At 50.8% G+C, this 25,496-nt stretch overlaps 3 protein-coding genes across 5 annotated transcripts; all 3 read right to left on the bottom strand.

Annotated features, from left to right (window-relative positions):
* Positions 1-166: 166 nt before the first annotated feature.
* On the bottom strand, positions 167-6,998 carry AOC3 (amine oxidase copper containing 3). The gene is made up of 4 exons (XM_086687393.1): positions 5,245-6,998; positions 3,472-3,757; positions 2,947-3,076; positions 167-2,225 (listed from the first exon to the last, which is right to left on the bottom strand). The coding sequence occupies exons 1-4, from the start codon at positions 6,842-6,844 to the stop codon at positions 1,950-1,952; spliced, it is 2,292 nt and encodes a 763-aa protein (XP_086543519.1). The 5' UTR covers positions 6,845-6,998; the 3' UTR covers positions 167-1,949.
* A 597-nt stretch (positions 6,999-7,595) lies between these two features.
* On the bottom strand, positions 7,596-13,903 carry AOC2 (amine oxidase copper containing 2). 2 transcript variants are annotated; one of them, XM_025917566.2, is made up of 4 exons: positions 11,068-13,903; positions 8,924-9,209; positions 8,560-8,689; positions 7,596-8,235 (listed from the first exon to the last, which is right to left on the bottom strand). In XM_025917566.2, the coding sequence occupies exons 1-4, from the start codon at positions 12,653-12,655 to the stop codon at positions 7,969-7,971; spliced, it is 2,271 nt and encodes a 756-aa protein (XP_025773351.2). In that variant the 5' UTR covers positions 12,656-13,903; the 3' UTR covers positions 7,596-7,968. The 2 variants fall into 2 exon arrangements, with proteins under 2 accessions (XP_025773351.2, XP_086543518.1); XM_086687392.1 differs by having other exon boundaries at positions 9,113-9,209.
* Positions 13,904-14,031: 128 nt separating this feature from the next.
* PSME3 (proteasome activator subunit 3) lies at positions 14,032-20,911 on the bottom strand. 2 transcript variants are annotated; one of them, XM_025917398.2, is made up of 11 exons: positions 20,642-20,911; positions 19,915-19,947; positions 19,732-19,794; positions 19,430-19,534; positions 18,484-18,532; positions 17,830-17,942; positions 17,495-17,563; positions 17,287-17,354; positions 17,133-17,187; positions 16,929-17,015; positions 14,032-15,818 (listed from the first exon to the last, which is right to left on the bottom strand). In XM_025917398.2, exons 1-11 carry the CDS (start codon positions 20,681-20,683, stop codon positions 15,738-15,740), a joined length of 765 nt encoding a protein of 254 aa, XP_025773183.1. In that variant the 5' UTR covers positions 20,684-20,911; the 3' UTR covers positions 14,032-15,737. The 2 variants fall into 2 exon arrangements, with proteins under 2 accessions (XP_025773183.1, XP_025773182.1); XM_025917397.2 differs by lacking the exon at positions 20,642-20,911 and adding an exon at positions 20,052-20,164.
* Between the last annotated feature and the right edge of the window lie 4,585 nt (positions 20,912-25,496).

Below are 25,496 nucleotides of genomic sequence, written 5' to 3'. Positions count from 1 at the left end.
AGACAGACAAGAAAGTGCAAAGGAGTTACCAGAGGCCACATCCATTCTCCGGGTCTCAGAAACTTTACCAAATTGAGTCCCTGGGTCCATACTTTCACTTACTTAACCCTCCACCTACCCTCAACTCTTCCTAAAAGACTTGTCAATTAAAAAAAAAAAAGTCAGGTCCTGGTTGGGTCCATTTTTTATTAATTTTGAATAGGTAATACAGTCACATGGCTCAAAATTCAAAATATACAAAAGGGTATATAGTGTGCTAAGTCTCCTCCCTGCCCCATCCCCACCTCCCGGTTTCCCCTCCCCAAAAGTATCACTAGTCTCTTGTGAATATGCATATACAAGTGAATATGTATTTATTTATTTTTTTAAAGTTTATTTATTTTGAGAGACAGAGAGAGAGAGAGAATGGGAGAAGGGCAGAGAGAGAGAGAGGGAGGGAGAGAGAGAGTCCAAGGAAGCTCTGCACTGACAGTCCCAATGTGGGACTTGAGCTCACAAACTGTGAGATCATGACCTGAGCTGAAATCAAGAGTGGGACGCTTAGCCAACTGAGCCACCCAGGCGCCCCCACGTGAATATGTACTTAAAGTTTCCTCCCTTCTACAACCCAGAGGGGAGGGGCACTACATACACCTTGCTGTTCGCATTGGAAGATCATTCCATATTAGTATACAAAGAGAGAGAATTCTTTTTATAGCTGCATAGTAAGGCGGTACAAGAATTTAGTTAACCAATCCTCTAGGAAAGGATGTTTCTGTTGTTTCCAATCTCTCACTATTGGTATACCCATCCCTCGCCCAGACCCCCTTGAAGGACAGCGTGGTGGGAGCCACCCCCGGCCCCGCCTAGCTCATTTGCATGGCCACCTGTGTTGGACACCTCTAGGTTGCTGGAATTCTTGGGTCTCACTGCTTCTCACCATTGGTGCCCACCAGCCTTCCATGTCTGTTGCTGCGGGGTAGAGGTCACTGGTCACATACACCGCTGGCAAAAATGACCGCTCCTCATTACCACTGCACCCACAAATCCACCTCAAATGCTAACTTGAGCGGCTGCTGTCTGTGTGACCATCCTCTGCTGGAGACTTCGAGGCAGGTGAATACAAAGGGGTGGAGGGAACTTTCTCGGGGAATTACAGCCTGCCCCAGGACAGGGGTGGGGACAACTCCTAGTCCGGTTTGTGACAGACACAGGGGACAGACAGGGATTGTCCTCTCAAACTAGATGTCCCTTGCATTTTGAGACTTCCACAGGCATAGAGCCAGGGGAGGAGATCTAAGTTGAGAAATCAAGGCTAGGGGAGCATCGGGACAGAGGAACATCTTCTCAGGGCTGGGAGGGAAATCTCAGGATATAAGAACAGGTGGGAAATGAAGAAGAAACAGTAGGCAAAAGGGAGAAGGAGGGAGAGAAGGAGGCCTTGTATAAGAGGAACATGGGCTAAGGAACCCCTTCTAGCTCATCCGTGGATATGTAGGCCTGGCAGGAACCCTGCCCTGGGGCTTCTAGGGGACTATCCCCAGTGCAGAAACGCCACCCTCACCTCCCAAGTGAGGGACTGAGGAGGCTCAGGAGAAACCTGGAGATGGATGAGAAAGATTTGGGAAATCCAGAAATAAAAAACAAAAACAAAAACAAACCCACAAAAAACAGGAGTCTTCTGGAAAAAGCTTGGCCATCAGTCCAGGCTTCAGCGGGCCACTCTCTCTGGGACAGGAACCCAGCAGGTCTGGGGCCAACAAAGCTGAGTTGTGTCTCTGCCCCTCCCCCAGGGTCAGGCATCACAGGCTCAGGATGCTCCCAGCAGGGAGGGGGTGTCAGGGAGGGCCATACAGAGGGGCCTTGGGAGAAAAGAGGGTACCAGGCTGCCTGGCCCAGGCCCACTGTTCCCCTCCCCACACACCCTGGCCCTGGAGCCCCTGGCCACATTCCCCATCCCAGGGACCCCCCTAGCTGTGAGAGAAGCCCCCGTGGGAGAAGGCAGGGAGGTCTGGGGCACAGGCAGCAGCCTGGGGGAGGCAGGCCATGGGATTGACCTCGCAGGCCCCAGCATCCTGGTCCCCCCGGAAATAGACGGAATCAGGAGAATCGAAGGAAGGGTCCTGGTCAAAGAAGTTGTAGGGTCGGAGGAAGAAGCCCACACCGTTCCCCACAGTCACCGTGTTGGGAATGTCTTCTGCATGTGGGATGTGCAGGAAGCCAGCTGTCACCCAGGCCACCAAGTCCTGGCAGGGGAGAAGAAAGATGATCCTGAGGCCTGGCTTTGCGAAGGACATGCCTGCCTCCTCCAGTAGCCCTGTATGTACAGATCCACCTTGCCAGCCCACCTTTCCTTGAAAGGATCTTAAGTCTTTAAACAGTTTTCCCACTGGCCCAGGAGTCCGAGCATAGTCAGCTTCACACTGGGAACAGCCCCTGCCTCCCTGTCCCAGCCTGTGCTCTCCATTTCGGACATGTTTCATCATGCCACCATCAGCCTATCCACCCCCAGAGGAATGACGCCCACAGGCTACTTTAGCTAGCCTCTCTCTCGCTCTCCACGTGTCCCCAGCTATGATTGAGAGGAGGATGGAGTGGGGAGACCAGGGCTTAGGAGGCAAAAGTGTCTGACATTCAGAAATTAATCTTTTAGAGGTCAAGCCAGAAATGAGAGAAGCTTTACACACAAGAAGTGTGGTCTTCCAGCCCTCCTTGAATCCTGAGGACAAAGGACAAAGTCCATGAAGCTAAGACTCAGAAAGCCACAGGGTCTCCAGGATGGGTTGGGGCCTCGGCCAGCGTCTGCAAATGAACTCCCATGAGGTAATGGTGGATCCGCAAAAGCACGGAAGGCAGGAGTCAGCTCCGCCCCTGGGGGACCAGATGGGTTTCAGGGAACTAAAGAAAAGGTGGGGCTCCTCTTTGTGCCCCTGTCTCCCTCCCCTCACCCTCCCACAGTCAACTGACCTCTCCAGCAATGGTCTCATTGTTGATGAAGTCGGTGAAATCCACAGTGGGGGCCCAAGGGTCGTTCTGATTGTAGACGCTGGTGCTGCTGGGTTCCTCCTCCTTCCGCCGAGTCACTGCCAGCTGGTACCTAGGGAGGCACTGGTCAGGCCTCCATGGTCACTAACCCTGTCCTGCTGCCTGATTATGATGGAAGGGGGGCTGAGTGCACAGACTTCCGGCTTCCCATCTCACTCGTACCGTGACTCTGGTGCTACCTCAGTGGGTCAGCCAACCTCTTTCCACATCCTGCTTTCTGATCATCCCCCTGCCATTTCACAGCATGGCGTCTCCCCCCATCCAAAATGAGGAAGGGGTCTCCCGCCTGGGCCTTAGCCTTCCGCAGGGAACATATGCCCAGTGCATGCATTTTGGCAACTGGGAAATCCTAACGGAGCTCCCACCTCTCCCTCGAATACAGTTTCAGCTGGGTTCCCACTCCTTCTCACTCCTCCCCCAGCCCCTCTCTGACACCCTGCCGCTCACCTTCCCCAGCTGAAGGCTCTCTCCATGGAGCTGTTCTGGGGCAGCGGCTCCCCAGCAAAGCTGAGCATCTGGATGCGGTAGCCCCGCGGGTGACCCCACTTGTTGCTGTGGTTGCTGGCCAGGTACACGTAGCGGGGTGGGGTGCCTCCCAGGGGGAAGGCGGCCTGCTCCTCAGTCTCCAGCAGCTTCCGGGTCACCTGCAGCCTCTGCATCTGGTGCTCGGGGCTCCAGGGTACCGCCGTGGGGACATAGGACGTGTCCTCAGCCCAGACCCAGTTCTCCAGTCCTGCCGGGGTGAGGTGGAGGTGGGTGGGAAGGAGGGCTGGTCATGCAGCTGCCCTGTCCCCTCTGGACTCTGTCCCCTCCCCTCCACTCACTGCTTCAGAGTGGGGCCAAAGAGAAACCCAGAACTGGGTGTGCCCCCTGCTCCCCTTCCCTCTCCCCAAGATATCCCTGATCTTTCAGCCAAAGCTGTTGACCTGTAAAGTATTTCCTCAAGGATTTCATTCATTACTCCTTCACACTTATTAATGGAGAGACTGTGCTCAGCCCTGGGACACACGGAGGAATGCAATCCTGTGCTTTCCCTCCTGCTCTCACGGAGGCTGCAGCAGGCAAAGCCCTGGCTGGCTTGCTGTGCGAGAGGAGCACATTCACGGTCCAAGGTCACAGGAATACAGGCGCAGGCCGGAAAAGGGGGCCTTCCTGGGTGCCTTTCAGCCTTGTAACAGGACATACGACCAGCACAGCAGGGCGTTCTAGGCAGGGACGAAACATGAGCAAAAGCATAGAAGCCTGACTCGTGTGTGACTGGGGTGACTCGTGTGTCCCGGGCCTCGGAGGGGGTGGGCGTGGCTAAGACAGCCGAGGGAGGAGCCTGAAAGGCGGGCTGGAGCCGCACTCTTGAGGGGAAGGGCCTTGCACCCTCTGAGTGCGGATCTTATAGGTGATGGGGAAACTTGGAGCTACCCAGGGGAGCATGCAGGCACAGGCTGGTAGGTGGCCCCTGGACCTGAGAGGAAGAAGAGTGGAAACAGCAGAGAGAAGGCTGGCCCAGCAAGGCTTTGACACATTTTGGAGGCAGACCAGAAAAAAAATGGGTGATTGACTTAATGTGGGGAAGAAAAGTGGAAAGACAGACTCCAAGACCTCACGTATCTTTGGCTCTCTCGGTGACCACTAACCCCAGGATCTATCTGAACACTCCACAGCACCTATGCTATAAAGTGTATTGTGCCCAGAGAGAGATGGAATTTCAGGGAGGAGGGGGGCTTCATCTCCCAAGGAAATGTACAACCTGGGGTATTCCATGACGGGCCTGCATGTGCCAGGGACTTGGCACAATGCAAACAGAGCCTCCAAAACCTCAGCACCACAGGCCACACACAGAGAAATGAACTGAAAAATGAAGGGCTGCCTCCCTGAAGTGGGGCCTGTATAAGAGGGAGGGAGGGAGGGAGGGAGGGAGGGAGGAGGGCAAAGGGGACCTTGTGAGCCCAGAGGCTGCCTCCTCCCTGAGCTTTGCCATTTCTCAAGATTTTCAGATGAGGTCATGTGGAGGGAGGGTGACATTGCTCTCAGCCAATGAGCTAAGATCCAAATAAAATTCAGCAGCCAACTTTCTCCCGTCCAACAAAAGTGGAAGTATGAAACTCCCAAACCACAACTCATGCTCAGATCTGCCTTTCCTGATAACTTCCAGAAAACCCAAAGCAAACAGACAACTTTTCAATCCCCTCTTCTGGAATCCTTGTTTCTGCTGGAATATCTTACCTGCTACATCCAGATCCACCTTGAAGTGGGCGCTGTGGGTGTGGACGGTGCCCAGCGTGTGCTCCCCAACCTGGTTCCCATACCTTCGGGCAGCACCAAAGAGAAACGCTGAGCTGATATAGCCGGTGGCATGGAATCGGACCTCTATGGCCCCGCTGGAATGGAAGACCATATCCCACAGATAGTCATAATTGAGCAAGGTCGACACAGATCTGAGGACCAGCACTGTCTCTGCAAGACCCCCAAAATAGTGGGAGTAGAAATTTGAGTGGTGTCGTCTCAGGGGGAGGCCCTGGTTCTGTTCAAACACACAAATGGCATCACGCATTGTCTTAGGGGCTTGGGACTCCAGAAGGAAGTGCCAGTCCACGTAGGTGGCCAGGTAGGGGCAGTCCACCCCCCGGGTCAGGGGAGTGGAGTACTTGCCCATGCCAAAGTTGCCATCGATATAGCGGGTGAGCAATGCTGCGGGGGAATTTCCACCATAGATGGCCAAGGCCTCCTGGAGACTGATCTCATAAGCTAGTCGTTCTCCCCGGAAGCGGATGTCAAAGATCCTTGGGCCACTGAAAGCTCCAAGGCCAAAGGAGAAAGTCCACAATGAGGAGGCCACTTGACTCCCCTGGACACTGAAGCGGGGGCCCTGGGGGTGGAACTGCAGAGGAGGACTCGGACCCCGAGGCACCTGGGACTTCAAGGACCAGGACCCACCTGTGCCGTTGTCTGGGATCAGCACCACATTCACCAGGCCGGCCTCAAACTGGTCTTCCAGCTGGGCCAAACTCTCATAGTAGCGGCCTTGAAAGAACACCTTCTGGATGGTCCAGTGGGCAGGCTCCAGAGCCTTGTGGTCTACCAGCAGCTCCAACCCCACGGGGTGCAGGAAAAACCCAGCCCCTGAGATGTTGTAGTAGAGGCCAAACCAGGTGGCCCGGTCCCCTGACTGCAAACCTTGGGGGGCCGCGTTCATCGCCACCAGGTTCTGTCCTTGGCGTTTATAGAAACAGCAGTGGTGGAGGAGACCAGCAGCCTGGGGCAGCTCTCTGTCGAAGATCAGCTGGTCTATGTCCCGGTACTCTCGCATCAGTATGGGGCGTCGGTGATAGGGCAGGGGGCCCCCGTGACGCTCCACCGTCACATCCCGCAGGTAGGAGGGGTGCGGCAGCGGCCCCACCACCAGCTCACTCACGTTGGGCTGGGGTTGTCCGCCAAAGAAGACGATGGCCAGTGCCTCCCGGGCGGGCGGGGGACTCCCCCTGTCCAGGTGGGCCAGGGCAGCAGCCTTGGGGGGCAGCTGCAGCTCCACCGAGAAGACGCAGTTGTCCGAGGGGCGGGCCTGGGCTGCGTCCACCAGGCCTGGCCCCAGCTGCTGGGTCAGGAAGCTCATCACAGCCGTCAGCTCCTCTGGGCTCAGGTCCGCAAACAGCTGGCTCTGGCTGGGGGGTGTCCGGGGCTGGGCGCTGGGGGAGACAGAGGGGCAGCGGGGAGGCTGGCCGGGTTCACCCCCATCTCCTCCCCTGCCAGCTAGCAGGACACACACCAAGGCAAAAATTGTGATGACAGCCAGAGCAAGGAGTACCAGAGTGGTCTTCTGGTTCATTGTCAGTGACAGCAGGACAGAGAATTGAGCTGGAGTGGAGACGTGTATTCTCAGGTCAGCAGAGGAAGGTCTCTTAGCTTCTATACAGGGGTCTCCTGGACTCTGGCTAAGGTTCCGGGTATTCAGCGGTTCAGGATACTGAGGGTGGGGAGGGTGGGAAGGACATGGGAAGGCTGGGGAGGGGGCGGGGCAGGCTGGGGTTGGGGGGCGGGCCAGAAGCAGGGCGGCAGAGATTTCCACAGACCTTACATGGCTTTGTCTTCCAGGCTCCAAATCAGACTCTGCTTTCTGGGTCAGGGTTGGAACTGGGGAGAGCTGGGGTAGGCAGAGGAGAGTGGGATTTCAAAATAATGCAACTGATCAGCCAGAACCTGGAAAAGCACCACCAGTAAGGAGCTGGGTGGGTCTGCACAGAGCAGACCCCCCCGTCCCCTTCAGCCTGGCTTCTTCCCCCAACCCCCACCTTCCCAGGGCCAGATGTTCCCTTTCCTGTAGCTTGGAGCTATTGTTCTCCTTCCAAGGAAACCCCCACCACCAGCCCTGTAGCTTCCCAAGCAGCATTCCTTGGCCAGGTCTATCCCCCTTGCCCTCTCTTCTTCTATTGCTAATTTCCTTAGCCAGAGTCCTTAATATTCCCCGGGGGGGGGGGGGGGGGAGGGTTGGAGAGGGCACGGGGGTTGGGGGGGGAGAGGGGGGAAGCCAGATTCTAGATACCTCAAAAGTCAAATAGAAGAAATTCAAGCAATAAAAATCTTGTAATACCTTTTATTATAAATCACACACACCATCTATTTTTACAAAATTCCATCTATTCTTCCATTTCAATGCATATGCATAAAGAAATGTCTGGCATAACATTCACCAAATATGAACACTAGCTATTTCTGAGGGGTAGAATTGTGATGTTTTTGCTTGAATATTTTAATAATATCATTTGTATAAATTCATCATTTAAAATGAACTGAAAATAGGAATTAATGGAGGGGATATATAAGGGTATAGTATGGGAGGCTGTTTCCTAAGGAACATTAATAGGTAAGAGTCAAGGGAGCAGGAAGAGAGAACAGAGAGAAAGGTGCAAACATCTCAGCAACCTCCCTCCATGTCCCACCACACCCTTGGGGCTAAAAGTCCTGGTAAAAGAAAGGGGGCAAGTCTGGGACACAGGCCGCCAGGTGGGGGACACAGGCCACAGGGTTGACACTGCAGAGCCCAGCATCCTGGTCCTTCTCAAAGTAGACGCTGCCAGGGGAGAAGATGGAAGGATCCTCATCAAAGAAGTTATAGGGTCGGAGCAAGAAGCCAACTCTGTTCCCCAGAGTCACAGTGTTGGGGACATCCTCAGCATGGGGGATATGCAGGAAGCTGGCTGTAACCCAAGCCACCAGGTCCTGCAGGAAGAGGAAGAGGCTGAAAGACTTTGGAGGCAAGACCCAGAGAACCACCCCCCTCAGCCACGATGCCCAGCCCCTAGCCTCAGCCTTGCTTCCACCTCTGCCCAGCCCTGGACCCACACTGTAGGCGGGGTGATCCTGTGAGAAGCGTCGGAGTGGTCAGGGTCTCAGAGCTAATCTCACCCCAAGAGGAATGACCCTTGTTGGCCCCTGAATCTGAGAACTGGAAACCTACCATGCCCTCCAACCTACGGTCAGGGACTGGGCAGCCAAGACATTGGGCATAAATTGACCCTCTCCTCTGCCTCTGGGGCTACCAACCTCTCCTAAGAGGGTCTCATTGTTGATGAAGTCAGCAAAGGCCATGGTGGGTGTCCAGATGTCATTCTGGTAATAGATGCTGCTGCTCTGTGATTCCTCCTCCTTCCTCCGGGTCACCACGAGCTGGTATCTGACCAGGAATGTCGAAGGAAGGTGGTGTCAGAAAATGTCAGGGTCCGTTACTGGCCTAGAAGTCTTTTGGATCAGATTCTGTGTGAGACCACTCCCCATTCCATATCTACTTGGATCTTAGAGGTAGGGGGGTGAATGGTAAGCTAAGGGTAGTGAGTTGGGGTCTCCAAGAGCTGGGATGGGGAAGCGGACCAGTCCTTCCCTACCACCCAGTGCCCAGAGCCCTCCTCACCTCCCCCAGCTGAGGGCCCTCTCCATGTCGCTCTCCAGGGGCATGTGAATGCCGAGGGGGCTGTGGATCTGGATTCGGTACCCGCGCTGGTGACCCCAGACATTAGTCTGGTCGCTAGCCAGATAAAGGTAGCGGGGAAGGGGGTTTCCCAAGGAAAAAGCTGTCAGGTCCTCCCTTCCCAGGACCTGCCGAGTCAGCTGTGGGCGCTGCAGTTGGTGCTCTGGACTCCAAGGGGCTGCCACAGGTTTAAACACCACGTCTTCAGCTACCACCCAGTTTTTCAGCCCTGCCAGGGGGAGGAGGGGGGAAAGGAGGTCCACACCAGGTGAGACGGTCCCTTGGTTCCCCCACGATGCCCACTGCACTGGCCTGACAAGGGGCAGCAGAGCTCATCAGAGAGCACTCTGTGCTGGGACCCAGGTCTGGATTCGAGTGCTGGCCCATCTTCTTTGAACCTGCCCTGTTCAGTATGGTTAAGATCAGAAATGGCTAGACCAATTTAAGTTAAAAATGCAGTTCCTCAGTCACACTAGCCACATTTTGAGTGCTCAGTTGCCACGTGATTAGTGGCTAACGTATCCGACAACATAGATGGAGAATATCCATCACTGCAGAAAGTTCTATTAGCAACTGGTCTACCTAGTAGATCTTGGACCAATGCTTGGCTCTTCTGATTCTTTCTGAATCTCTACAGCGGGCATAGTAAGAGCTGTTCTGTAGCTGAGCTCTGTAAGTGGAAAAGAATATGCAGGTGGCTAGTTACATTCTTGTTAACTATGAAAGAGAGATTTGTCTTGGAGAAGCTGGCTGGAAACACCCAATCCCCTTCCCAGGGTACTCTGCATATTTCTCCCAGCTCTGGTATTTTGCTTCCTTTCTCCACAAGGTGGGGACCACTTTGGTTTTTCTTTTTCAGAAGTGAGTAGATTTAGATTTTATATTGGCTGAAACCTCCCCGGGATTCGATTGCACGCATAATGTACACTCCTCTTCCCACTTGGCACATGCGTATACTCTTTCTGCAGGCTCAGGCTGTCCGTTCCTTTAAACAGGACCTATTGTGAAGGCACCTGGCATGGTGCACAGAGCGCTGCACCGAGCCCAGTGCCTCTGCAGGCTGTCCGTACTCAGGCGCCTGGGCTGCGCACTATAGGGACCCCTAGACAGGCTCTTTAATACCAGAAACGCTCAAGAGAAACTTCACATCAGAAAAGTCCTGTTCCAAATACGCCAAAGAATAGTTAATTAATATGCTCATTTCAAACACGGAATGTTCTTAGTTTTCCTCCCACCCCAAATCATGTCTTTATAATCAAGAGGATAAGAAAATGTGTCACAAGATGTGTAGTTACAGAGCATTATACTTGGCCAGTCCCTTCTTGTCCTATCTCCCCCCACCCTCCTTAGGCCAAAGGGCCGGAGACTTCTGTTTTCCTTTCTGGGTCTCCTAGTCTTTATTAAGTTAGTTATTTTGTTCTTGATAAAAATCTGCCAGGAACAGTAAGTCCTCTCTGTGCTTTGAGCCCCACTTGAGAAATCCCTTTCTACACTTGCAGCACGACTTACATGCCTGCTGTGTCACTGGAGGGCTGGTTATGACATGTGCTGGCAGAGATGAGATGACCCTCCCCAGGAGGATGGTGGGGCCACTGTACTCTGTCTAGTTTTACGAAATCCTGTGAGGCAACCCCCAACTAGTGTCCCCACCCTTCTTATGCCCCAGGACCACCTCTACTCTGAAAACCTTGTTAGACTGCTTCCTTTTCCTGCTTTCCCCATAACCACTGACCCTCAGAATCCGTTAGGAAAATCTCAGAGCCCCAACTCCAGCCCCAAATGACGGGGCAAATTCACTACCCGCGGAGTCACTTGAGACTAAGGCAGCCAGGCACAGCCATCGCATTTAAACTAGTTTCACAATCGCTAGTTTCACAGCAAGTCAGGGGAGCCGGGTGAGGGCATCCCTCCTCTTGTGCCAGGTCAGCCCGGTGTTTCGGGCTGACCGCAGTTGAATACACACCAGTCCCTCTCTGTTGCCACAATATATCGTGGTGCTAGCATGCCACTCTCTGCTTGTGGCTTGATTTGGGGGTCTCCCTTCCCTCTCCTCCACCCCAACTCTCAATCCTCACCCAAGCACTCACCTGCCACGTCCAGGTCCAGCTTGAAGTGGAAGGCATGCGTGTGCACCGCCCCCAGCACTCGTTCCCCCACGCGGTTCCCAAAGAGGAGGCTCTCCTCACCCCCACTCAGGAAAGCCGTGTTGATATAGCCTGTGGCATGGACCCGCCCTTCCAGAGCCCCATTTGGGTGCAATACAAAGTCCCAAATGTAGTCATAGTTGCCTACGGATGACACAGACCTGACTACAAGGGCCGAGCCAGCCAAACCACCATAGAAATAACTCTCAAGGTGATTGTGGTGCCTCCGAAGGGGTAGTCCTTGGGCCTCCTCAAACACGCATACAGCACCCGGGAGCAGCTGGACTGCCCCAGTGCCCACTAATATGTGGATGTCCACCATCGTAGATTGATAGGGGCAGTCCACTCCCCGAACCAAGCCCCGGCTGTGACGGCCAAGTCCATAGCTGCTATCCAAGTATCGGGTCATCATTGTCTTGGGTGAATCGGCACCATAGACAGACACACACTCCTGGACACTGACTTCGTAGGCCACTCGCTCGCCTTTGAACCGAATATCAAAAATCCTCATGCCGCTGAACACCCCGTGACCAAACGTAAATGTCCAGAGGGAGGACGCCACCAGGTTCCCTTGCACACTGTATCGGGAGCCCTGAGGTGAGAACTGAAGAGGGGGGAGAGGACCTGGGGGGGCTCGGGACTTCAGGGATGAAGCCCCATCCGGCAGGGGTAGAGGAATTCTAGCAACTTCCAGCCGGCCAGCCTTAAACTCCCACTCCAGCTGGCCCAAGTCTGCATAGTAGCGCCCAAGGTAGAAGACCCGCTGGACAGCCCAGCGGGCAGGGTCCAGGGCCCTGTGGTCCAGCAGTAGCTCCAGCCCCACTGGGTGAAGGAAAATCCCAACACCTGAGATGTTATGGTAGAGGGCTATCCAGGTAGCACGGTCCCCTGAGCGCAAGCCACTGGGGGTGGCATGCAGAGGTGCCAGAGTGGAGCCATTGTAGTTGAAGACAGAAGCCAGAAAGACTGGTGCCTTGGGTAGCTCCACCTCCTTCAAATGTTTCCACATCTGGGCAAACTCCGCTCCCAGCATGGGGCGTCGGTGATAGGGCAGGGGGCCCCCGTGACGCTCCACCGTCACATCCCGCAGGTAGGAGGGGTGCGGCAGCGGCCCCACCACCAGCTCACTCACGTTGGGCTGGGGTTGTCCGCCAAAGAAGACGATGGCCAGTGCCTCCCGGGCGGGCGGGGGACTCCCCCTGTCCAGGTGGGCCAGGGCAGCAGCCTTGGGGGGCAGCTGCAGCTCCACCGAGAAGACGCAGTTGTCCGAGGGGCGGGCCTGGGCTGCGTCCACCAGGCCTGGCCCCAGCTGCTGGGTCAGGAAGCGCATCACAGCCGTCAGCTCCTCTGGGCTCAGGTCTGCAAACAGCTGGCTCTGGCTGGGGGGTGTCCGGGGCTGGGCACTGGGGGATACAGAGGGGCAGCGGGGAGGCTGGCTGGAGCCACCTTGGCTGGTCAGCAAAATATAGGCCAGGGCAAAGATGGTAATGAGGGACAGTGCCAGGAACACAAGGACTACCTTGAGATTCATGGTGAACTCAGAAAGCTGAAATGTGAGTCCTACCAGCTGCTCCTTCCCCCTGCTGACATCAAATCAGGGTTTATATTCAGTAGGATGGATAGGAATGGAGAAAACTCCACCCTGTGGGCTGGACAGGAAATTTCTGACTTTAATTTATATAATTCTGTTCCAATTTTCTGTTCCGTGGTTTGGCTCAAGGCACTACATCCACGTGCACAGCCTGTCCCCTGCCCCTGAACTCCTGGTGGCAGCACTGGTAACAGTTCTGATCACTATCACTTAGACTAGACTCAAGGGATTAACTGTAAGCTCTACCTTTCACTCAGAATGGGTCCGAGGCAGAATGCAGATCTCAGATGCCCAGTGAAGTGCTGTGTGCTACACGCAGGCACGGAACTATCCGTTTTCCTACCTCCTAGCGGGCACTACCCCCGATATTCCCAGGACCCAGTTCAGCAAGAAGCACTTGGCCCGCTGCCAAAGGCCAAGCCCCTGCTTTGTAATATCAGGCCTCCCACCTAGTTAGTGGGACAGAAGCAGTGAGCACCTGGGCTCAGGAGTCGGATTTGTACACCAACCGCCACCACCCCGTCCCTAAGCTGTGGGACCTCAGAGGAGTCACTTATCATGAGTTTCAGTGTCCTCACCTACAAAGAAGGGGTAAACTACCCAAGATTCATGAAAATTAAACACGGTCATGCACATAACGTGCTTAACAGAGCCCAACACAGGGGAGGCATTCAAAAACTGTTAGCTACTGGTACCAAGCTCTGAAACCAAATACAGCAAATGTTCCTCCGCTGTTCAAGATCTCAAATCTCTTTCTGCAGACAATGAGGGGATCGCTGGATACCAGAAGGCTACTTTGCAAGGTAGAAGTTAAGGAAACTTTATTTCAGCTAGAGTCCTAGACAGCCCTCCAAGTCATTGGAAAACCAAAACCAGGAGTCCCTGGTATCTCCTCAAGAAATTTAAGCCACTACTCAGTGGGGAAAATTAGTATAAGGTATAGAAAATGCCAGGGTAGGGTGTGCCTTGAGCCAGGTGATTCCCCACACGTGGAACTAGAGTGGCCTCTACTGGCAGTTCATGGGTATCACCAAGGAAGAGAGGAAGGAGCTGGGATCTTGAAAGGAGAGAGACAAGCAGCTTAGGTTCGGGAAGAGCAAACTTTCACGTTAATTCAGACTAAACACAAATGAAGGACCACCCCGGCCTCTGGGTTGGCAGAAATCTCAGTCTTCCCATTATTTTAGGGAAAAAAGCTCAATTGGTATAAAAATCCCCAACAGGGTGGCTGGCGGTGTACGTGGAGGTGGGTGTGCCCATGTGCACGCACTTGAGTACGGGTATGTCCCTAGTCACCAGAGTATCGCACCAGGATCTGCAGCTTTAGAAAGAGGTCAAAGTACCTGCATTTTTAATAATTTCTTGACATGGTAAAAGAATTTTACATTACGATCCAAGGGTGGTAGAGTGAGAAGAAAGGGCAGAATAATCCAACAAACAAAAGGGGAAACTGAGAAACACATGGTGGCAGTAGGGAAGGGTTTCAGCTGGAAGGGATCTGGAGGGTGGGTAGGGGCACTGCCCAACTAAAATGCAATTGGTTTGTTACTGAGTACTATTCATGGGAAGACAGCATCCTGACTCCTTCTCTACAGCATACTTGGGAGTAAAAATGATGCATCTGGGCGGAAATGTGATTGGGGTTGAAGGCAAGGAGACAGGGGAAGAATGAAAGTCAGAAACAGATACTGAGAGTCACTGGCAGGCTGACTGCAGATACGGACTCTCCAGTAGTGGCAGGATGAAAAAGTGGGGGTTTGATGACGGCTAACAGAAAAGCTGTATCAAGTGATATCTCTGGAAGATTAGAGAGATAGGAGGCAACTCTTCTATAGTTTTGACTTGCCCAGATTTTCACATACACACGATGCGCACGTGCACATGTGCACGCACACACATACACACACACACACAGGTGCTGCTTTCCTTGGAAGCACAATACTATAAATAAGAGAAATATTTTTCCCATAGGAAAGCCCAGCAGGAGCAGCAGCATCTGGCCCTCACAGCTGCAGACAGCCCCACCCCATTTACAACTGGCCTGGGAAGAGGCAACCAGGAGTCAGAGGACCATCCTTTGCAATAACGCCTGAAAGGACCCGAGTCACAGAGAAAGGGGCCTTCCCCAAATCCTCTGCTTCTCATCTCTTAGCTCTCCTCCAACTTACCAGCCTCTGGGCACCAAGAGGCTATAATAGCAAAACAAAGGGCCCTGGGGGGTGAGGACTAGGACAACTATCACTTTCTGAATGATGTGTGACAGGGTTCATGGGATTGGGGGGGGGGGGGGGTGTATGGGACAACACCACAGATGAAGGGATGGGGAAATCAGGTAACAGAGTAGGAAGGCATATGCTCTGTCTGTCTGTGTATACCACACACATATGTGTATGTGAAAATCCTAGTTATAAAAACATCTCAAGGAGCTAGGGATTTGGCTGAAGGCCTAAGGTGTTTCTTGTCATGATCAGGTTCAAGGTGGGAGGTATGTGAATGGGAAACCCTAAGTCATTACCAGGGAAACTGTGGGAGGGAAGATCCAATGTCCCACACAGTGGCAAGAGACACTAACCTTATGTCAGAGGAGAGGAGCTGGTCCCCCCCGACTCCAGTTCCTAAAAAACACCTAGCACTTTCCTTCCAGTTCCCTCAGCTTCTAATCAACTAATCAAAAGAAGGAAAAAAAACACAAAGCCCAAGACATAGGAGGGAAAGGGCAGGGAGAGAAAACACACATATTCTTGTGCTGATATCCTGCACACACAAACCTGGAGTTCTCCAGAAATTAGGACAGGTCGGGTGTAGGGTATTAGGGAAGGAAATAGAAGAGTTCCTGAGGCCTGAAAAAAGAGGTAAACACGTCACAGAACTACATGAGAGTTTCATTAGACTCTAACTAAAAACAGAGAGAGGTGTGATTACTATATCCAGCCAGTTTCCCCATCACGATAGTCATGTAACAAACCAAGGCAATGTCGGTCTTGAGCCAGACTCACAGAGTCCCCTGGCCCTGGCCCTGGCCTCAGTACAGTGTCTCTGCATTGCTGCTCCGGGGCCGTTTGATCTTCTCGATATTTTTCAGGATCATGTCATGTAGAGTGACCTGGGAGAAAAGGTCAGAAAATCACACATTTATTCCACCCCCAACTTCCCAAGGAAACAAGATACCAACCACAAATCCCTAAGCAATCATACGCATAATCCCAATCTCACTCACCGGAATGCAAATTCAGGGTGGCCACCTCCCCTCTCTAATACCCACACACGGGATTCCCGGGTACTTCCCAGGACCCAAGTGTCTAGCAACAACTAACATTTACTGAGCACCTAATGTACTAACAATTATACTGGGTCTTTGATGTGTTATTTCACTCATTTTTAAAAAAATGTTTATTTTTGAGAGAGTGAGAGACATGATGTGAGCAGGGGGAGGGGCAGAGAGTGGGAGACACAGAATCCGAAGCAGGCTCCAGGCTCCGAGCTGTCAGCACAGAACTCGACGCAGGGCTCAAACCAATGAACTGCGAGATCACAACCTGAGCCAAAGTCAAGACACTTAACCGAATGAGCCACCCAGGCGCCTCTATTTCACTCACTTTTTAAAAAAAAAAATTTTTTTTTCAACGTTTATTTATTTTTGGGACAGAGAGAGACAGAGCATGAACGGGGGAGGGGCAGAGAGAGAGGGAGACACAGAATCGGAAACAGGCTCCAGGCTCTGAGCCATCAGCCCAGAGCCTGACGCGGGGCTCGAACTCACGGACCGCGAGATAGTGACCTGGCTGAAGTCGGACGCCTAACCGACTGCGCCACCCAGGCGCCCCTTCTTCACTCACTTTTAAAAACCACCTTGGTGCTGTAGATACTCTAAGTTTCATCTTAGAGATGAAGAAACTGGAGTTTTAGGTTCAACAACCTGCCCAAGGCCACAGATTACAGGAAGAATTTGTTCTGAACCTAAGCCTGTCTGACTCCAATGCCCGTATCTTCATGCCTACACTGCACTCCCTGTTGTCCAAAGAGAAAGGGGGTCCCCAGCTACGTGCTCCCAAAGATTTCATGACTCTCAACACTCAGTTGATGAGAATTTATCCTACTCATTTTATCGTACTCCATCCCCTGTCTTGACCCCCAGAGCACAGCAAGAAAATGATCCCCAGAACTAATAGCCAGGGTGACCGTGGGCAGTCAGATAATATGTCAGGCTACTTACATATTGATTCCTTAACTCTGATATGATGAGTCGAAGGCTGATATATTCTTTCTCATCAATCTCTGTCACGGTGCGGCGATAGTCCTCCTGAAAGGAGGGCAGAGAACAGCCTAGTTCCCGACGCCAGACTGCGCACAGCTCTTGCCCAGAAACGGTCTCCCTCTCCTTCCACTTCCACCCTCAGACCCCCAAACCCTTACTTACCACATGGGGATATTTAGCTATTTTAGAAACCAATTTGGCTCTTGTAATATAATATCTGGAAGGAGAGAGAAGAGGAGGAAGCTGCAGGAGACCCTGGACAGTGCTTGCCACGTCACCAGTCCCTGATTCCTGGGCCAGGCCCAAGCAGCCCTACCTAGAAATCTGGTCCAGATAAGATGCAGCTTCACTCTCAACAGTTCTTAGTTCTGCAACTGTCTCCTCCTAAAAAAAACCAAGTGGGTCAAGTCACTTCCAAGTCACCCAGAGAGCAGACCAAAGGGAAAGGGAAAACAGGCAAAGCAGGGGAAAGGAAAGTAAACCTCCCAAACCTTCCTCTCCAGTTTGTAATATGAGCACGTTACCTGAATGGACACCCCAAAGTTGTTCCCATCTTCTATCCTAGGAATCAGGAGCTGTACCCACATTTTGACCTGGAGGGTGAGGGGACCAGAATACATGTGATAAATAATACAGTATATAAATGAGGATCCTTGCCTTTTCTGCTGAAGCCATGAAAGTATACAATCCATGCCGCTAGGGTCACATGCCAGAAGCACAAGAACCAAGACACTTAATGTGCCAACCCCCCTATAACGTCCATGCCTCCCAATGCACATCCAACATTTTTCAGTTCAAGCCAGGCTATTTGGGTCTGGGGCTATGGGGTCAGCCCATAGGTCACAAGCCCCCGCCTCACCGTGTTGCATTTCTCAATCAGCAGCCGGATCTCAGGTTTCACTTTCTCAATAATGTCCACCAGCTGCTGGTTGCTTTTTAGCATCCCATTGGGCATCACAAACACCTTGGTTCCTGGCAGGGACACGAAAGTCAAATGCTTGGGGTAGGGAGGACATTAACACCCCCCACCTTTCTCTCTTCTTCCCAAACCCATGAGATGCTATGACCTCTGCCTTTTATCTATCACAACCCTATCTGCAAACCATGACACCACCAAGAGAATCAAAAAGAGAAAATGTACGTATTAGCAAAGGAGTGTCTAAAGTATAACCAAAGTCTGAAGAATAAAGAAATTAAAATATGCTCTAAAGATTTAATGTACCAATATTACTAAGGAAGAGAAAATAACACAAAACTGGGACTTCTGTGAAAAATCTGAGATGTGTAGCCACTTCTAATCTCTCTCCCTTGGCAGTCCACACTACGTTAAACCCTCTCTGTTTATTGGGAAATTAGGTTTTGGGTGCTAAATAATGATTATGTTTGGAGAATCTGAGAATGCTAACTCTGAAAAATAAAATCTGATTCTATCTCCTGACCAGGAGACCACCAGACCCAATCCTCCTGCTCAGGTTGCTAGCCAGGGAGTGGGTAAGGTGGGGCAGGCTCTTACCTTGGAAGGCCTCTTCACACTCATCCAGCCTTCGCTTCTTGTAAGTGGGCTAAGGACACAGAGACAGGAATTAGCCTGCTCTTGACAAACCCCCATCACAAGTCACCCTTCAAGCAAGTCCAATCCCTTCTTTGGCCCCATAAGTTGTTTTATTAATTTATGCACAATTTACTAAGCACACACAAGGCTTTAAGAAAACATTCTTGCCACAAAACAACTTACACTTTTTCCTTTCAAATAACACATTAAGCAATTAGGGGAGGGGGTGGATACTATACACAACAGGGAAAATGAACCATTAAATGCAAGATGAGGATAATTAAGGGAATATGTACAAATCTTCTGGTTCCACAAAGAAGCACAATATTCAATCAACAAACATGTATTTAGCACTTAATACATGTAGCAGGTACAGTACTAAGTGTTGGGGATACAGATGATTAAGACAGTTTCTGCTTTCCAGAATTGCAAGCTCTATCGATGAGACAGTAATTCAAACAACAATACAGTGTTATCAGTTATTTAAAAATGTGAACGAACAACTTGACAAGCGCTAGGTGCTAAAGATGCAGGGGCAAAGACAGGGACTACAATTCTACAGCAAGAACTACTCATCCTGTAAACAACGCTCAAGACATTCAGATGGGTAAGAAAAATCTTGCTTAGAGCCAGAGGGACAGACCAGATAACTTGAGGGAACCTGTAGCTATTAGTCCTATTTGGAACTCACTCCAGGACAGTGGAGCATTAGGTTATACAGTTCATGCTATAAATAAAAATTTGGGTTGAAAAGGGGTGTACTGGAATCATCATGTCTGTAAGAGCCCTTGTTCCTAGATCTGAATCCCGCTGTCTCCTCGTACATGTTCAAAATGACCAGGAAATAGAGAACAGAGAATAGAGAACATGTTGCTTCAGAATACAAAGAAAAACACAGGACACTCACACCGTCCAGTCCATCGTGGCTATTGGTGAGAAGAATGGGGTCAGGGACTGGGAGATTCATGTCTGAGTGTATCTGAGTTAGGTCATGGATGTTTAGGATTGGTTCCTGAAAGAGAGACACCCACCCCCAAAACAACATTAGTCTTTTCAAAATGAACAAAGAAGTATTTCATTTGAAGGGCAAGAAATGAGAGTGTTTTACAGTACAAAACAAAATAGAATCAACACATGATTTGTCCCATTTGACAGAAAGACCAGTGCCAAAAAAACTGGGGAATCAGAAGAAAAGAAAGGGTCTCTCACCTTCAAAAAACTATCAAGTTCTAACAACTTCTTTGGGAAAAAATTTGCCACCAAGTCTTCTGCCTACAGATGAAGGAAAATACAGCTCAATTAATAATTGTGGGATGGTCTCTCTCTACAGATCTCTTCTTTGGAAACTCCCAACTCCCAACCAACACTTATGTTTCTGTTTATTGTACTCACCTCACTTGTGATCCGCTCCCTGAAAGAATCAACCTAAAATTAACAAAGAGAGCAATTCAGTAACAGCCAAGTCAGTACCTGGCCAATAGAGGTAAGGGCAGGATGGGAAAACCCAAATCCAGCTGTCTTCCCCTCACCTTGTAATTGTAATGAGAAGCTGAGAGGCCCCCAGACTGTAAATACTTTATTTTTTTGAGGATCCATTTCTCCATCTCGGGAGAGGGAAGCGGGGCTTAAGAGCAGCACCCACCTGTCTTCCCTCCCACCCTCCCTCCAGTGTCTGAAGCTGTCTGAATGTGAGAGCAAACAAAAGACAGGTAGAGAGGGGAGGTGTGAGCTCACAAACGTGCCAACCCCCATCCAGACCCAGCCTTTGATACCAGGCAGGCCTGATGCCAAGGGTAGGGGGAGAGCAGCGGTAGCATCCCGGGGGGGGGACGTTTCTGGGCTGGGGGACTTCTAGCTGTCACTGGCCTACAGTGCTGAGTCCACCACGTGTCCGCGGAGGTCTCCCAGGGGCTCTCCACCACCAGACGCGGTTTAGAAGGCCACCCTATAATATCCTCTCCCCCGATGCCATCTCTGGGAGTGGGGGGCTGGGCTGAGCCGAGCGGAAGCTCAGAGCTGGTGTCCCCAGGGAGACAAAGACGCCATGGGGAGTGGGGAGCCGGTCAGACTGCTCGGAGATCGAAGCGAGGGGTAAGGAGGCCCAGACCGGTGCCGCTACCTTGAGCTTCACTTCCTGATCCACCTTCAGCAACGAGGCCATGGCCGGGCCGGGCCGTGTCCGCTCCACTGGAGACCGGAGGCGCTGTGGGCTCCGGGGAGGGGGTCAGAGGGACGGGAGGAATCTCGGCTGTTCTAGGGACTCGGCCGCCCTCGCTGGCTCACTCACTGCTCACTTGCACCCTCCCTCCGTGCCGTCCGCCCGCCCGCCTGCTGCCTGCTGCCTGCTCGCTCTCTCGCTCGCCCTCCCGGCTTTCGCCGCTCACGCCGGAAGTTACGTCACAGCCAATCGCCGGGACTCCGGCGAGGATGAGCACGTGCCCTGCGCAGCCGCGCTGAGGTCTAGCTCTGGACGCGGCGGGCTGGAGTCTTATCTCCCGGCTTCCTGAGCGGGTAAGGGTGAAGAAGTGGGGAGGGCGGCAGAAGGTAGTTTGCTGAAAACTGAACATTAGAGAGACTCGAGTACTGTTTGAGCCTCTGTCGGCTCGGCACTCGCCTTCACCGAAGGGACCTTCTGAACTGCAGCCGCCTCGAGGACAGGACGGACAACGCCGTCGCGCCCCAGTGACGTGGGACCGAGGAAGCCGGCGGTCCCGGCGCTGGGCTCGGGGGTTCTAGTCTGTGACTCTTGCTGCCTCCTCCCGTCGGCCCAAGCTCTAGTGTTAGGTTAGAGCCAACTGAAGACAAGTTCTGTTGTACCAGGCTTCCCCGCCTTTCTCCGCCACTTACTCTCATACACTTCCAGACCTCAGAGAACAGCTGCCTGCTTGATGGGCAAGTTGGCGCCCAGAGTTGGGCAGTGCTTGTCCAAGGCTACACAGTGTTTCCAGTAAATCCTGGACCAGAACCCAGATCTCCTGACTTCCACGACAAGCGCCGTATCCATTCTCCTAATAAAAGGCAGAGACCGTATCTCTTCACTCATCCATTCATTCGGTCTGTCTCTTAACATTGGTGCTTTCACTCAATAAAGTAGAAGACACTGCACTAGGCCGTGGGACAGCATTGTCCCGGAGCCTAGAAACAATGTTATTTATATAATTAAAATTAGATAGTAGCCACATTAAAAAGTAAAACAGGTGAAAATAGTTTTGATCAGTGCTTCAACCCAGTTAATCCAAACATTATCATTTTAACATGTCATCAATATAAAAATATGAATGAGATCTTGTACACTCTTTTCTCATGCTAAGTCTTCGAAATCCAGTACGAGTTTTATACATACTGTACATCTCAGTTCAGAGGTGCGACACTCCTGTATTGAAAAGCACATCCCTGGGACATCAAAGGTAAACAAGCCTCAAGTTCTCTGGCCTCCTGGGTCTTAATACTGGGGAAAGACATTAGAAAATAACCTGACAACATAATTGCCAAATATGGTAAATATTACGAAACAAGTGACTGACATAGAGAACACCAGGGGTCTATTTTACGTAGAATGGCCAAGGACAGCCTCTCAGATGGTGTGACAAGCGAGGATCTAGAGGATGTAAAGGGTTTAACTGGGGAAGAGTGAGGGGAAGAGGCTCCGAAGGTACAAGGTACTTAGAGATGCAGCACAGGCAAATGCCCTGGGGAGGGGAAGAGGTTGTTCTGTTGAAGAAATTGAAAGACTCATTAGTGAACTGCGGGTGGGAGTGGGGTGGCAGGATTGTTAGGAAAACACTTTGGATTAAGTGCAAAGGCAGGTCGTCTGATTTACATTTTGGGGTCATTCTGGCTGTTCAGCATTATTCCTGGGCAGGCCAGGAATAATGCGGGAAGCACAAGAGAGATGGTGGGAATACGCGGTTAAATGAAGTGCCACTGACTGGGGTCTTCGGAATCAGACCTAGCTGCAGATCCCACCTCAACTCCTTACTAACTGATATTTTGGGGAAGATGACTGAAACGCTGAGTCTCAAATCCCCCATCCGTAAAATGGAATTTTGGTAACAAATAAATAATATGTAACTCTTGTGTTTGTGAATATTGGAAATTACGAATATGTAAAAGAACTAGCACAGTGTCTGAACACAAGGCAGGCAGCAGATAAACAGCAGCCACCGGTCAGATATGCTACCTGCTAGTGCTTAGCATGAAGAGGTTACTCCTTAAACTATATAATTATTATCATCCCTGCTTCCAAACTCAAAGTCCTTTTCCATTTCTTCAAGACTACATACAACATAGCCCATACTGCCGATCTTGCTTATTAACGTCTGCTAGTTTTCTCTCTTTTACCTCTGCTTTTTGTTAACACTTTGCACCTGGTAACTTTTGAACTCTGATCTGGAACCTCAGGAATCCTTTCCCAAATCAACTTCATCCTATGTTAAGTATGCCATTACCCTGCATTTCTTTCAGAATCAGTAACTTTAAGTTGAAAACTTAATATGTTTGTGCTTGTCGAAATATGACTTTGTTCTCAAATAATTGTATTTTGTCTTCAGATAGGTTGTAAGAAGACGGATACAGGGTACACATTCCTTCTTTATTTCCCTTCCTCTCCTATCCAAATGTTTTATGTAATACTCCACTCATTTTTTATTTATTTATTCAGCGACCAGTTGTCGAGGGCACCACTATATTTAACAAACTCTGTTCATTCTTGGTGCTTGTGAATCAAACGTGATCACCGATGACTGGTCTCACTTTAAATTCATGTTCACAGATCTCAAATGGGGGCACAACACTGCCTGAGAGCCTACTACATGCTCGTGACAAGTTTACTCTCCCACACTGCAAAGTCATTTCCCTAATCATTTATCACCCCTCCCTCCCCCATCTCCACTGAGTACATAATGTATGATTCCATTTACATGACGTTCAAAACAGAACTAATCTATGGTGTTTTAGAACTGAGGGTATTGTTTACCCTTGGAGTGAATAGCAACTGGAAGGGGACATGGGGGAGGGGAGTCGAGGGACGGTTACATGGGTGTGTTCATTTGTGAAAATTCATTGACTTGTACATTTAGGATTTTTGTCCTTTTCTATATGTGTTTTATACTTCACAGTTTTGTTTGTTTTAAGTACGCCAGATGGAGAAGGCAAGGAAGATGGTGGTGGGGTTGGAGGACCGTAGGCTAGTCTCGTCTTTTTTTTTTTTTTTTAATGTTTATTTATTTTGAGAGAGAGAGACAGAGACAGAGACAGAGTGTGAGCAGGGGAGGGAGAGAGAGGGAGACACAGAATCCGAAGCAGGCTTCAGACTCCAAGCTGTCAGCACGGAGCCTGACGCGGGGCTTGAACTCATGAACCGTGAGATCATGACCCGAGCCGAAGACGGATGCTTAACCGACTGAGCCACCCAGGCACCCCCACATCCATCTTTGTATCCAGATTGTCCCTTTTTTTTTTTTTTTTTTTTTAATTTTTTTTTTCAACGTTTATTTATTTTTGGGACAGAGAGAGACAGAGCATGAACGGGGGAGGGGCAGAGAGAGAGGGAGACACAGAATCGGAAACAGGCTCCAGGCTCTGAGCCATCAGCCCAGAGCCCGACGCGGGGCTCGAACTCACGGACCGCGAGATCGTGACCTGGCTGAAGTCGGACGCTTAACCGACTGCGCCACCCAGGCACCCCAAGATTGTCCCTTTTTAAAGGACATCAGTCAAATTGGATTAGGGCCCAACCTAATGACCTGATTGACTTGATCATCAGCAAAGACCCTATTTCCAAATCAGGCCACATTCACAGGTACTAGGGGGTTAGGACTTGAACATATTTTGTGGGGACACAATTCCACCCTTAATACCTACCATTATCGATCATCTTATTTGTTTATAAGTTTATTGTCAAATTCTCTCCTCCAGAATATAAACTACTAGAACAGTTCATTAGTGTATCCTTACAGAGGTAGAAGAGTAACTAGCACATAGTAGGTCCTCAATAAATATTTATTGAATTGATGACTTAGGGTACTGTTTTTTGACAGACAGAACATAAGCGGTAGAGGGAGAGAGAATCTTAATCAGGCCCCAGGCCCAGTGCAGAGCCCAACGTGGAGCACAACTGTGAGATCATGACCTGAGCCAAAATCAAGACTGATGTTCAACCACATGAGCCACCCAGGCACCCCAATGACTTAGGGTATTTTGTCCATTATTGACAATCCCTCAAGCATTATGCATGCTGACTGTCACATATTCCCCAAGCAGCAGGGCACAGGCACTTTACTAAGTGCCAGGCATTGCTCTTTGTGTTTAATATTAGTAGTTTATTTAATCATCACATCACTCTATGTGACCTATACTATTATTCTCATTTTATAAATAAGAAAACAAGGGACAGAGCAGTTGAACAACTTGTTCAAGGTCAGAGCTGGGGAATGACAAAGATAGGTTTTGAACCCAGGCAGTCTAGACTTCTAAATCCCTAGTTGTAATCTCTATATGCTCTTCTCTTTGTTTTTTTTTAGTTTTTTAAAAAGATATTTATTATTGAGAGACAGAGCAAGACATGAGCATGGGAAGGGCGGACAGAGGAGGAGACACAGAACCGGAAGCAGGCTCCAGGCTCTGAACTGTCAGCACAGAGCCCGACGTGGGGCCAGAACCCACTAACTGGGAGATCATGACCTGAGCCGGAGTCGGACACCCAACCGACTGAGCCACCCAGGTGTCCCTATGCTCTTTGCTTTAAAAGCTCATTACATCTCTGGACCTTTCTGAGATGGTGTTGGTGGCAGCCAAGCAGGAAGAAATGTAGAACTATGAACCGGCCAAACCAGGCCAAGGTGAGAATTCTTTGGGGATGATTCCATTCACCTCCTCCAGGTTGTGTATGTGTTGGAGGGGAGGGGGTGTCATGCTGAAAGACCCAAGAGGAAAAAGGTTGTAATCTCTAATTAGTTAGCAATACCAGGAGAAGA

Source organism: Puma concolor, chromosome E1 (genome assembly GCF_028749965.1).
Source record: "Puma concolor isolate L17-30 chromosome E1, mPumCon1.1.hap2, whole genome shotgun sequence".
Taxonomy (NCBI): domain Eukaryota; kingdom Metazoa; phylum Chordata; class Mammalia; order Carnivora; family Felidae; genus Puma; species Puma concolor.
This window is presented reverse-complemented; position numbering and strand designations above follow the sequence as displayed.

Coding starts and splice junctions, on each gene's coding strand:
- AOC3 (XM_086687393.1), bottom strand. CDS start 6,844: ATGAACCAGAAGACCACTCTGGTACTCCTTGCTCTGGCTGTCATCACA. Junction 3,758..5,244: donor GGTGGATCTGGATGTAGCAG/GTAAGATATTCC, acceptor TCACCCCGGCAG/GACTGGAGAACTGGGTCTGG. Junction 3,077..3,471: donor AGAGCCTTCAGCTGGGGAAG/GTGAGCGGCAGG, acceptor GTGCCTCCCTAG/GTACCAGCTGGCAGTGACTC.
- AOC2 (XM_025917566.2), bottom strand. CDS start 12,655: ATGAATCTCAAGGTAGTCCTTGTGTTCCTGGCACTGTCCCTCATTACC. Junction 8,690..8,923: donor AGGGCCCTCAGCTGGGGGAG/GTGAGGAGGGCT, acceptor ATTCCTGGTCAG/ATACCAGCTCGTGGTGACCC. Junction 8,236..8,559: donor ATGAGACCCTCTTAGGAGAG/GTTGGTAGCCCC, acceptor CTCTTCCTGCAG/GACCTGGTGGCTTGGGTTAC.
- PSME3 (XM_025917397.2), bottom strand. CDS start 20,126: ATGGAGAAATGGATCCTCAAAAAAATAAAGTATTTACAGTCTGGGGGC. Junction 19,948..20,051: donor CTTCTCATTACAATTACAAG/GTGAGGGGAAGA, acceptor TGTTAATTTTAG/GTTGATTCTTTCAGGGAGCG. Junction 17,355..17,494: donor ACTTTGGGGTGTCCATTCAG/GTAACGTGCTCA, acceptor GGTTTTTTTTAG/GAGGAGACAGTTGCAGAACT.